The 11,977-nt window shown below is 54.0% G+C and overlaps 2 protein-coding genes across 2 annotated transcripts; both read right to left on the bottom strand.

Annotated features, from left to right (window-relative positions):
* Nucleotides 1-2,400: 2,400 nt before the first annotated feature.
* LOC103800862 (granzyme B-like) lies at nucleotides 2,401-4,850 on the bottom strand. The gene is made up of 5 exons (XM_009073252.1): nucleotides 4,787-4,850; nucleotides 4,533-4,680; nucleotides 3,558-3,699; nucleotides 3,185-3,418; nucleotides 2,401-2,538 (listed from the first exon to the last, which is right to left on the bottom strand). Exons 1-5 carry the CDS (start codon nucleotides 4,848-4,850, stop codon nucleotides 2,401-2,403), a joined length of 726 nt encoding a protein of 241 aa, XP_009071500.1.
* Nucleotides 4,851-7,614: 2,764 nt separating this feature from the next.
* LOC103800861 (mast cell protease 1A-like) lies at nucleotides 7,615-9,144 on the bottom strand. Its single transcript, XM_009073251.1, has 5 exons — nucleotides 9,081-9,144; nucleotides 8,858-9,002; nucleotides 8,538-8,673; nucleotides 8,018-8,269; nucleotides 7,615-7,749 (listed from the first exon to the last, which is right to left on the bottom strand). The coding sequence occupies exons 1-5, from the start codon at nucleotides 9,142-9,144 to the stop codon at nucleotides 7,615-7,617; spliced, it is 732 nt and encodes a 243-aa protein (XP_009071499.1).
* Between the last annotated feature and the right edge of the window lie 2,833 nt (nucleotides 9,145-11,977).

Here is an 11,977-nt window from a genome sequence, read left to right as displayed (position 1 = left end):
GAAATCTTGAGCAACCTGCTCTGGTGGGAGGTGTCCCTGCCCAGGGCAGGGGTTGGACTGGATGATCTGTAAGGTCCATTCCCCCCCCTGAATTCTCTGATAAGATGCTGATTCTCTGTGCCAGTCGCGCGTTGTGCTGTTCTGTGTGAACAGTGTCATTTGCTCCGTTTAAATTAAGCACAGCAACCGGTTCAGACTCTTGAAGGAAGGAGGAGAAGTCTGAAAATGAGTGCCCAGTGCTCCCAGCTGGCTGTGAGGGACCCAGTTTTGGCCTTTCCCAGCCTGCAGCTGCCAAGGTGCCCACGCTGGCCCTGGCCATGCCCGGGGCTGCCTGAGGTTGGTCCCTGCTGCTCTCTGGGGTGGCCCAGGGAAGGAGGCAGCTGGCTGCAGCCACTGGGGGAACAGCCCTTACAACCAGCTCACAGTTGCTGCTTTCCCAAAGGCCCGTAAAGCTCAGGCTGAGGGAAGTGTTTCCAGCAGGACACTGAGCTCCTCCTTTCCTCCCCCTCCTCAGCTCCTCTGACATGCAGTGCTCCATCCTGCAAGGACAGGTCCCGGGAACCTGGAAAGGGACTGTTCGGTGAAGACATCTGCTGCTGCCTGGGTAATTCCTTTGGCCCACAGCCTGCTCTGTTGGGACACTGCAGGAGAGAGCAGTCAGAGCTGCCAGGGCAGTGTGCTGGCCCAAGGACTCAGCTGCTGTGTGCTCTGCAAGTCACTTTAAACATAGCCAGGTCCTTGGGATTGTGTACATGTGTGGGCCAGACATTAAGGAAATCAGTTTTCATATTAAAAAAAATCCCATGTGGGAGAAAAGGGCAAAGAAGAGAATTTAGGATTTGCCTTGTCCTTGGACAACTCTCACCCTTGTAGCAGGAGGAAACTCTTTCCTTTGAGCATTACCTTTGCCCTCTCAGGAAAGTGAGGGAAGAATCTGTCCAGCCAACTGCAGGAGAGTGAAGTGTCATATGAAATGTTTAAAGCAGGAATACAATGCCTCCCTTCTCTCACTTCAGCTTTCCTGGTGCTGTGCAGCTCCCTGACAGGAGGTCAGAGTCAGGTGGGGATTGGTCTCTTCTCCCAGGCAGCAGGGTGAGAACACCCTTGGAATTCTTCTGGAAAGGATTTGGCAGCCTGATTGGAAAAGAAGTCTCTGATCAATGTCAGCTTTGCAGCCCCTGGTTCAGAGCAGATTAAATGGTGTCAAGAGCCCCGGGGAACAAGGTGCTTTCCTCAGCTGAGCCATGAATTTACTTCCAAACTGCAATCTTGTGCTTTTTTGGAGAGGATCCTTTAGAGCTAAGTTTTTTTGAGCAATTCAGAAACTGAATCTTGAAGAACACGCATTGTTGCCAGCCCAAAGAGGGCACTCTGTGCACAAAAAACCCAGCAAAAATCTGCTAGAGGTGCTGTCCAACATCACCCACAGCAAAACCCACTGAGAACTTGGCTCAGTTGTGGCTTTTCTTAGTCAGATGAGTGACCTGGGGACTTCTAGACAGATTTGGAGTCTTCCATTCTTTGGTCTAATGTTTTGTACCCTGTGTTGCTGCAGATATGGCAATGGTATCTGACAAGTCATCCTTAGGCGGAGGTGAACATAAAGAAAGGCAAACACTCCCCAGATGTGGAGTTGGCTCAGTGCTGCTGTTCTTGCCTGTGTTTGCTGTTAGAGGAGGATAAAACTGTCCTTCCAATCAACAGCAAAACCAACACAGCACCGAGGGAGAAGGAACGAGTCTGATAGGACCTGCATTTGCTGTTTTGCTGTCGACTGGCAGCCAGGCAGAGGTGGGATAACTTTGACTCACCGTGTGCTCCTCTGTGCTGTGTGATAGAGGGAGGAAATCCCCCAAAGTACCATCTTGGAGGGACCTGGGGCAGTGTGTGTGTTCCCAACTGCATGTGAGGAGAGCCCTTGCCCTGAAATCCAGGCCTGACACCAGTTCTGGGGGTTTATGTAGGACAGAAAACGGTTAGGGCAGAAACTTCGAGCTTGGGATTCAACTGTTTGAGCAGTGACTTTCTTCTGATCTGTTCAGGACTGGAGCCAGTGGCCAAGAGAAATCCAAATCACAGAAGTAAAAAAGGATTTCAAACACAGATTTAAGTTTATTGGTTTTATGTGTTCTTACAACACTGGAGCTACAGAAGGGGGGAAAAAGGAGGCAGCAAGTTTCTGAGTGAGCACTGTGTGATCAGGCACTCTGCAGTTTGCACAGGGGATAAATGCAGTTGAGGCATAATCTCTGTGCCAAGCCCCCAGTATGGCTTTGCCAGGGAGAAATCCTTGCTGCATCCATGAGGATCAGTGGAAGGTGTTTCTCAGGGAGAAAGGAAAAGAAAGCCAATGAGGATGAGGCCCTGGAGTGTGAGTTCTCCAGGGCAGCAGCTGCAGGGTCATGCTGACTTCATGACACTGTTGATCCAGGAAAGGTAAGGATAAATGTGTGTGTAGAGTCCAGGCAAGCTGTTGTGTCTGTAGGAGAAGATGCCGTAGGCTTTGTTGTTACAGACCAGTGGATCCCCAGCATCACCCTGTGGAATGGAGGAGGAGAGGGATCAGTGCTGGTTGATGTTGGGTCCCCAGGGAAAGGGTGTTTGCAAGGAACAGGGAGGCTGCAGGTGTCAGGACAGAGCTTCCCCAGGAAAGCCCGGACTTGCAGTGGATGGGCATAGCTCTGTGTCCACATGGGACCTCTGACAGCTTTGGGGCCCAGCACAATTACAGCTGGGCGAGCACTGATGCTTCATTTCTGCCCTTTTGCTGGCTGCAGGTCCAGCTACAAGATGAAGTGCACACCCCAAGCTGCTGTCCCACCGTGCTGCTGCAGGCTCCCATTTCCCTGCCATGGGGAGACAGGGACCCTCTTGTCCTTTTTGCTTTGCCCAGGGCTGAGTACAGGTGTGGTGCCTGCAGTCAGACCTGCATGCTGCTGGTCCCCAGGGTCTGATCCTCACCAGGGGTCTGATGAACACCCAGGGCACTTATTGTGCAGGGCAGCCAGAGAGATAGATAGATGCTGGTGGTGAAGCATGGACTGAGGGGGGAGGAGTGGTGAGGGCACCACAAGATGGTTTCAGACAGGACCTTTTCAGTGAAGCTTTTCAGCTCTGGTCAGGTTTGTGCTCAGCACCTGGCTGAAACCTCCCCACAGCCTCCTCCTCCTGAAGTCAGACTGACCTTTGTAGGTATCCCAGCAGCTCTGCTGCGGCCACAGATCAGGTTGTCAGCCAGCCCAAGGTACTGGCTGAGGCAATCCCTGCGCTTGACGATGGTGACAGTGTCCTCGTGGAAGGTGGCAGCAGGTGCCTTGTCCCTCCAGCCTGCTATGCTGCACACAGTGCCCCCATGGACTTTAGATCTCTCAAAGGAAATGGTGCTGACGAAGCTGTTGCTGGTGGCAGTGCCATTCAGCTGGGCAAGGGGACAGAAAACACAGAAATGAGTGCTCAGCCTGTAAATTGCTGTGACAAAGGCTGTTCCTCCCAGCCCAGAGCTGCAGCTCAGCATGTCAGGCAGACAGGACCTGCAGGTGCTCCAGGCAGGTAGTTACCTTCAGCAAGAGGATGTCATTTCCCTTCTTAGGACTGGTAAATTCTGGGTGGCAGTGGTACTCCTTGACTTGGAACGTTTGCCAGCTTTCCTCTCTCCTCTGGATGGTGTGAGCTCCCAGGATGACAGTCAGAGGTTTGTGGCTGGTGAAGTGAAGCACAGTGTGTCTCATTAGCTTTTCCCTGTCTTCCCTGGGAACTCTGAGGCTCATCTCGTAGGGCATGGCCAGGAGAGACCAGACGTGTTTCTATACTCTATACATTATGTATAGCATATCCATCTCTCTCTCCATGCTCTCGATACACAAAGTGTATCTATGCTGATGCTACTCACACGAGTGCTCTACATACAACCATAGGACACATATATAGTGCTTACAGTATATTCTTTCTGTACACGGAAAGCATTATATATGCATTTTTTCAGAAGAATGGTGGGAGCAAGGAGCTCTGCCAGTCAATCTGCCCAGCCAAGAGGCAGAGCAAGTTCCCATCTGACAGACCAGAGCCCTGCAAGAGCTTCTTTACCTCTGTATCTCTGGGCAGATTTGGTCCAACGCTGCTGTTGTGTACTAAGATATGTGGACTGTTGGTCCAGGCATCATGGAAGTCCAGGGATTTCTAAGTCAGGACCCTTTTTGTACCTTTACTGGCCTCTACATCACCTGCAGAAGGGGCTGCCTAGGGAGAACTGGGCAGAACCTGCCCATGCCCAGGTTCTTCAGCTGGAGGGATGGAAAAGGGCTGGCAAGCAGCTCACTCAAAGGAGGTAGTTCTGCTTTCAATGGTCTTTGGTGGCAGAAAGAGCAAAGCCTGGCAGCAAATCCCTGCCATGCCCTGCAGCACAGGGAAAGGGTAGGAATGGCCAAGTAGGAAGCGACTCCAACTCTTAGAGCTCTGTGGGAGACATTACCTGGACCCTGGCAGTGTGATCATCCCATTGCACCTCGTGCTGTATGACCACAGCAAACACTTACTCAAAGCACTGAGCTGCTGTCATCACCCAGTTCGGGGCCACCAGGAACCCTCCGCAGAAGTGGTTGTTCTTTCCTTGCAGATAGGCCATGTAGGGTGTGGAGTGTGTCTTGGCTTCACCTCTTCCCTGCCTCTGGTTCCAAGAAGGCTCTGCAGTGGATGGGAGTGAGGATGTGGGGCTCAGATGGCACAGGATGCTCTGTCTGGGGCTCACCCTTCCCCAGCCCTCCTCTCACCTCCAGCCCCCTCTACTTACTCGTGTTGGCCGAGGGGCACATCACCAGCAGGAGGGGCAGCAGAAGTGTCTGCAGATGCTCCATCACAGTGCTCTGGGCTTCAGCAGATCCCCTGGAGGTGAGGCTGCAGCTGGAGTCTCTTCCTGCTCCCAGCAAGGTTTTATAGCCTGAGACCAGGCTTCAGGAAACCACAGCAGTCAGACTCATCTGGTGAATCTCCCCACAAGCTGCATGCCTCAGCATTCTGAGAGGGGAATTTGGTCAGTCTGAGCCTTGGGCATCAGTCCACCTTCATCTTGGGCCTGATCTGGGGTATCTGTTCTTCTAAACCCAGAGACCATTTTAGTCCACTGCCTTTGTGCTGGGAGCTGTGGGGAACATACCCATCCTCATCTCTTTGACTTCCAGTGGCTCTTCCTTCACAGCTCCTATTTGTTGTTGTGCACTTGCAAACTCTTGATTTTTTTCACGAGCCCTATGAGAACAAGTTTTTTTCACTTGATACATCAGTTCCAAAGACCACACAGTGACAGCTGGAGATCCTTCTGCTCTCTCTCAGTAGGTGCAGCCTTGGCTAATGTAGAAAAATTGGTGCAGATGTGTTTATAACATGGCACTGATGCCCCAGGAGTGTTCCAAGCCAGGTTTGACAGGGCCTGGAGCAGCTTGGGCTGGTGGGAATTGTCCCTACCCATGGCAGGGGGTGGAATGAGATGATCCCTAAGGGCCTTTCCAACCCAAACCATTCTCTGATTCTGTGATAAGAGCAAGGTCTGAACATTCACAGTTCAGCTGTGATGAAATGGGACAGACATACACATCCTTTCTGACCTCACTGACTGCCAGTAAATTTGCTTTCCTCTGCCTCCAGTGCCACAGGGTAAGCCCCGTTTTTAAGCTAGAAGTTGCCATTCTCGTGCAAAGACTGCAGCAGCTGGAGCTTCAAGGAAAACCCTGACGTGACAAAGTTTTCTCTTGCACAGATAAGCAGCTGCAGCCTGTTCACTTGCAGATTTCCTAGCTGATAGCAGCTGTGAGCAGAAGCCCAAACATGGACCCTTCCCGGTGGGTGCCGAAGGCAAAGGTGACGAAGTTTCCCTTCGTCCTAGGCAAGAACACGAAGGACACAGGAGCAAATATCCAGGGTGAACTGCAGGCCATCTCTTCCCTCTGGTGGAGGTGGCTAGTGGGAGACTTGGAAATGCCATGAGAGCAGGGCAAGCATCCCCTTCCCTTGAATTGCCAGCAGTTTCTGAATGATTCAAATTCTGCACTGGTTTTCCCCACAGCAAACCAGCTGAGTTTTCCCTTGAACTTGCACAGATATCCATCATCCTGTGCCAGGGCATTCTGCAGCTCAGTTATTTACCAATGTGTTTTCTCTGTCCATCATCTCCTCCAGGGAGCTCTGGCTCTCTGTGTATGAGAGATGCCAGGGGGACTGGCTGGAACAAAGGAGCCCAGGGCTCAGAGAGCAGGTTGCTTTTCAGCTGGGCCATGGAAGGAGGTTCAGACTCCAGTGCAGGGTCTGTCTGAAAACAGTGCTTGAGCATCCTTCGTCATGGGGAGCTCGTGTCTGAGCATCATCCTCCTGAGGGGAGAGCAATAAGCCTTTGGGTTTGGGCTGCTGCTAGAGCATCCTCTGCTGAGAGGGATGGAAACATGCCAAGACAGCCCCAAGCTGGGGCTCACCCTCTCCAGGGTCCAGGGTGGGCTCTGCCCTGTAGGAGGAAGGTGGGGAGTGTCCTGGAGTCAGGCTCTTCTGTGAACCCTGGTCCTTTTCAGCCCTTTCTGTTCTATCATTTCAGCTGCTGTACCATGCAATGTCTCTGCCCAAGACATCCTGTAGCAACGGGGGATGAAGGACTGTGGCTGCTGGCAGATGGCAGAAGCAGAGACTGGGAGCACTGGTATGCACCAGCTGGGGCTTTGAGCAAACCTCCTCTCTGGGATCCTAAAGCCTCGGCCCTGGCATCTAAACAGCCTCCTGCCCTATGCCCAAGGGCACAGTCCACACAACATCCACCTCCCTTCACCTAGTGAAGTCTCTTACAGCTAAGACAGCTGGAGGATAAGCCCCGTTCACCCTGTGGCCCAGCCTGGTGTTTGGCTGTGCTGTGTCCTGGGGTGAAACATCTCCCAGGCAAAGGTCTCTGCAGAGGGAACAGTTTTACCCTGCAGAGAATGGCAGTTCCTGAGTCCTGAGACTTGCTGATGCACCAGGTCCTGGTTGTCAGCTGCTCCCAGGAAGGTGCTAATGATGCTGAGGTTGGTGAATGGAGCATGTGCCCCTCACTTTCCCCACCCCATTTCGAACTGGGTCGTTTTTCTCCTTGCAGCACACCCACAATCCCCACAAAGAGCTCTCTGAGCCTGCCAGGGCTGACTCAGGGTGCAGAGCTGTGAGTGCTGCTGTCCCAACAGACCAGGCTCTTGCAGCAGCCAGACCCTCCCTGTCTCTGGGGCAAGGGCACAAGAAAGACGACACACGCTGGGAAATGCAGTTTACTGTAGGTGCTTTAAGTGCAGCAAGAGTCAAGCAGGGACAGGGTTGTCTCTGAAGGAAATGAGGTCTGTTGTGGCACAGCCTCCTTCTGTGCCATCTGGGACTATCCCTGCTGCTGCCAGGGTGATTTAACGTGGCCCTGAAGCAGCTGCCTGAGAAGGACAGGGAGTGGGACAGCCCACCCAGCAGCCTCAGAACAGAACCAAGGGGCCCCTGTGTGCACAGATAAGTCACTTGGGTCCCCAAGGAGAGAGGAGGGAATTAAGCTTCAGCAGGGGCACGAAGGAAGCCATGGAAGGCTCCAGGGTCACACCAGAGCTGGAGCAAGTGCCACCACTGCTGCTACTTCTTCAGGACCTTTTTGATCCAGGGCAGGTAATTGGAGATGCGGGTGTAGACCCCGGGTGGGGTGTCATGCCCAAAGGAAACGATGCCTTGAGCCACTTTATTGCATACCAAGGGCCCTCCAGAATCTCCCTGGGGACAGATGAGACTGATTTTAGAGGCCTCTTCCCTGCCCCACATTCCACCTCCTCCTGGAGAAGCTCTCTGAGCCTGGTGTGTTAGGGCTCTACCCCAGTACTGTGCAGGGACTGTGGTGTCAGCACACCCAGAACTGGTCCCTGTGGGAGCTACAGGTCAAATACTTGTCACCAGCTCTGGGAACCAGTTCCATCTGTGCCAGCAGCAGTTCCTGCTCCTGGAGATCTGCTTGCCCTCCAGCCCAGCCCTTGGCAGCCCATACCTGGCTGGAATCCTTCAGCTCGTGGAAGCTCCCGGCGCAGACCATGCCAGTGTCCAGGTGTGGGTAGAAGAGGATGCACTTCCTGCGGCTGTAGATGGAGACTTTGGTTTCAAAGAGCTTGTCGGTCGCCTGGTCGTTATCGATCATGCCCCAGCCAGCAATGCTGCACTTGGTGCCTGTTGGGAGGTCACTGCCAGTCTCGGGCAGTGGGATGGTCTTGACATAGTCGTTGAGAACAGCCTTTGATGTCAGCTGGCAGAGAGGAGGGTTGGAGAAGGCTGTGAGCAGAGCAGCTGAAGGGGACTCTGCGCAGAGGTAGGGGAGGTCTGGCAGGACACACAGCACTGCAGGCTCTAGTGAAGTGGTGAGAAGGTGCCATGTGGCTCCAAGCTCTGTTCCCTCCCAGTCTTGCCTGCCTCCGGCACTTTGGGCAGAAGGAGCTAAGGGCAAGGTGTGCTCTGCCCAGGCCCTGCCAGACCCTCAGCCCCACTCCACCCCTGCCCCCACAGAACCATCTTGCCTTGAGCAGCATGATGTCGTTGGACACAGATTCGGGGTTGTATTCAGGGTGCTTGTAGTATTGGAGGACTCCCCGGACCTGCTGACTCTTCTCTGGTTTGTGGACATCATGAGCCCCCAGGATGACTGTGATATTCCTGCCCATGGCAGTGGAGAAGGAGGAATCAGGTTGGGTGTCACCCATCTCCCTCCCCTTTGGTAGCAGGTGGAGAAAGCTTCACGGCACAGGAGGAAGAGGAGCCTACTCCAAAATTGCTCCAGTGATGGACCTCACAAATCAGGGAGAAAGAAGGGGATAAAGCCTGTGAATGAAGTACTCACCCTGTGCAGTGAGCAGCTGTCATCACCCAGTCAGGGGCCACCAGGAAGCCCCCACAGGCTGATGACCCTAACTTCAGGTATGCCATGTAGGGGTGGGAGTGGGGCTGAGCCTCATGGCCCCCCACAATCTGCCCCCGCAGAGCACCTGCAAAACAGCCCAGAGCAGGATGAGCTGCTGTGCTGACGGCCCAGACCAGCAGCAGCTCATGGCACCCCAGCTTACTGGCACTGGCCCATTGGCAGGAGAGCAGGAGCAGTAGGCTCAGCAGTGGCTGGGGCTGGCACATCTCTCCCACAGCTGGACACTCCTCCCAAGGTTTGTGGAAGTCTGAGTTTCCTCGTGCCCAGGGGCTGGTTTTATACCCTGGGACCAGCCATGCCCAGCGGCCAGGAAACCATGTGTGATGTGCTGATTGTGCTAATCGGAGCAGGACAGTGTCCCTGCAGGTCTGTGGGCATCACTGCTGCCCTGTCCTGCCCGGTGCCCACGTGCTCTGTGGCTGTGGCTGGTGAGAGATAGTGCCAGGCAGAAAGGCCAGGGCAGACAGAGCCTGGTGCACCACGGCCCCAACACCTCGGGAATGCTGAGCAGGAGAGGTGCCCAAGGGTGTTTTCAGGGTGTGATTTCACATTTCCCCCTCAGCTTGTCTGCAGCACAGATCACATCCACCTGCTCCAAAACAGCTCACTGCCCCAAACCACTTAATATTCTTGTAGATAACAGTCAGGGAGGAGGAGGTGATGCACAGGATGTGGGGGCACACAGCTGGCACAGCCCCAGAGGCTGCAAAACAGCTTTGATGAGCTCACAGGAGGCATTTGATGGGTCCTGCACAGGGGACCCTTGGCTGGAGGCTCCATACAGGTCTCTGGAGGAGTCTCAGGGCCTTGGTGGCATTGGCCATGCTGCCCATGACTGGCCATGGCACACTGAGTGGGGATGTGAGAGCACCACGCAGCTCCCTCCCTCCTGGGGACGTGTCTGCTCAGTGGAGATGTGGTTACAGGGTAGAAGATGCCACTTAAGGTCATTCATGTGTTCTAGAGGAGACTATCCTGAAACTTTCTCTTTCATGTTCTTGTTTTCCTTCAAGACAAGAGATGCACTGCAGAGACTCACCATTACCACCACCTCGTGTCAATGAACTGACACCCAGTGTGCCTGAGATGATTCTTTGGGCACTGTGAGGGGCCAGGCCTGAGGGGTTTGGTGTCAGCCCAAGCCAGAGGGGACCCTGCTGGCTGTTCCTGGGGCCAGAAGCATCCTGCCAGGTCGAGGACTGGGATGATCCTCTGTAAAAATGATTGCCTGCGGCTATGCAGCAGAAGAGTCCAAAGTGAGGAAATGCAACCACTTAACTGCCAGGAGTGATCAGTCATTTTTAAACCAGTACAACTCCACCCTTCCTGGAGCAGAAAAACACCTGTGGGCAAGTGGATGCCTTGGCTGATGTTGGGCTGGGCTGGGGCTGTGCAGTGGGGACAGGATGGGTGGGTGGCAGGTGGGAATAGGGGACAGAGATGAGGATGTTTTGGCTGATGTTGGGCTGATGTTGGGCTGTGCAGTGGGGCATGGGACAGAGATGAAGACACCAGCTGTCCATGACCCAGCTAGGCCCACCAGGCACAGCTCTCCACAGAGCTTCACCCATGGTTGTTTTTTAAATCATAGTGTTTAAAAATACAAGTTTTAATCAGGGCTGAGCAGCAGCACAGCAGGAAAACCTCAACAGAAAACACTGATAATTTATCTTGTGTTTGTAACTTGCTGTCTTGCCCTTACAGCTGTTTATGGCCTGCCACAATCTGGTCCTGCTCCTCTCTGGCATCCCTGACTGCAGACAAACTCATCAGCTCTGGGGCCAAGGTACATTTGCCTTCCTGTTGGCCTCCAGGAGCAACCTCTGGAGGGTTCCAAGGCTTCTGCTGCAAAGGTGCCTCATCTCAGCATCCACCAACACCTGCTCTGGTGCTGCAGCTGCTCTCCTTTTCTCCCCTGGTCTCTCCAAGCCCAGCACTCAGCAGGTGTCAGGCAGCTCCAAGCAGATTGTGACTTTGACCTACTGGAAAGAGAGCAGAACATTACAGAACAGAGTGTCTCCCTTGCCCCACTCCATTGCAGAGGAAGTGTCTGAACTGACCCGGCAGCAAAGTACTGAGATAAGGCTCAGCCTGTGTCTGTGCAGATAGCACTGGGTGCTGCTGCAGGATGGGAACTCCCCCTGCCCAGCCAAGGAAGACTCCCCTGCCCCAGCCGTGGAGCTGGGCACTCCACGGCTCTGGTGGCAGCAGCTCTGGGGGAGATGTGGGCAGGGTTTGTGCCAGCTAACAAGGTCCCAATCTGTGGAGCCAACTGCAGTGGGCAGGGACTCTCCCAGGCCCCTCTGGGCAGGGACTGTGCCCAACCTGCTGTGAGGTGGGAGCAGTGCCCGAGGAGTGTGGTGACCTGGCACTGGGCAGAAGTGAGCAGGAGGTGTGGGCAAGGGCTGGGACACAGCTGGGACACAGCTCGAGCAGTTTCCCAGAGCTGATCCTCCTCTCTGTGTGCAGAGTGTCCCACAGGTACCCACTGCACTGTGCCAGGTCATTACCAGCCAAGGCAGGTGCTAGGGCAGAGCAAGCAACAAGGTTTAGTCTCACTGGAACAGTGACAGAGTAACCAGCCCTGGCTCTTAGGCAACTCCTGATGTGTGTGTGGAGGGACATTAGGAGGAGCATCCAACACTTTGCTGGTCCAAGGTCCTGGTACCCCATGGTGGGGTATGTTGAGCTGTCCCAGCTCTCACCTGCCCTGAGCCCTCCTGCTCTCAAAAGTGTTTGCCTTCCACCTATCCCATGCTCTCCACAGATCTATCTTGCAAAGAGCTTCTTCCTGTCAGGAATCTCTGTCCTGGAACTTCTCACATGCTGCCAGCTCTTTGAAAAGTGACTTAGGGCTCCTGACAGGGCAAGTTTCTCCATCCTCTGCTCTGTCAGGAGCACTCCATCAGCTCTGTCCTGAATGACACATTAGCTGGAGGCTCACCCTGAAGCAAGAGCAAAGCAGGGGTGATGTGCAAGGACCACGCTGACCTTTTGGATTCCAGTGCTGTGCTCTTTGTGCTGGACATGCAAACTGCA

This window comes from Acanthisitta chloris, unplaced genomic scaffold (assembly GCF_000695815.1).
Source record: "Acanthisitta chloris isolate BGI_N310 unplaced genomic scaffold, ASM69581v1 scaffold32584, whole genome shotgun sequence".
In the NCBI taxonomy this organism is placed as follows: Eukaryota; Metazoa; Chordata; class Aves; order Passeriformes; family Acanthisittidae; genus Acanthisitta; species Acanthisitta chloris.
The sequence above is the reverse complement of the archived record's forward strand: the minus strand, read 5'-3'. Positions and strand labels throughout refer to the sequence as shown.

What these genes read in the sequence shown, in the direction of transcription:
- LOC103800862 (XM_009073252.1), bottom strand. Translation starts at nt 4,850, where the DNA reads ATGGAGCATCTGCAGACACTTCTGCTGCCCCTCCTGCTGGTGATGTGC. An exon ending in ATGACATCCTCTTGCTGAAG is followed by an intron (nt 3,419 to 3,557) that starts GTAACTACCTGC and finishes CCCCTTGCCCAG; the next exon opens with CTGAATGGCACTGCCACCAG. An exon ending in CTGCTGGGATACCTACAAAG is followed by an intron (nt 2,539 to 3,184) that starts GTCAGTCTGACT and finishes TCCATTCCACAG; the next exon opens with GGTGATGCTGGGGATCCACT.
- LOC103800861 (XM_009073251.1), bottom strand. Translation starts at nt 9,144, where the DNA reads ATGTGCCAGCCCCAGCCACTGCTGAGCCTACTGCTCCTGCTCTCCTGC. An exon ending in CTGCCAATGGGCCAGTGCCA is followed by an intron (nt 9,003 to 9,080) that starts GTAAGCTGGGGT and finishes GCTGTTTTGCAG; the next exon opens with GTGCTCTGCGGGGGCAGATT. An exon ending in ACGACATCATGCTGCTCAAG is followed by an intron (nt 8,270 to 8,537) that starts GCAAGATGGTTC and finishes CCTCTCTGCCAG; the next exon opens with CTGACATCAAAGGCTGTTCT.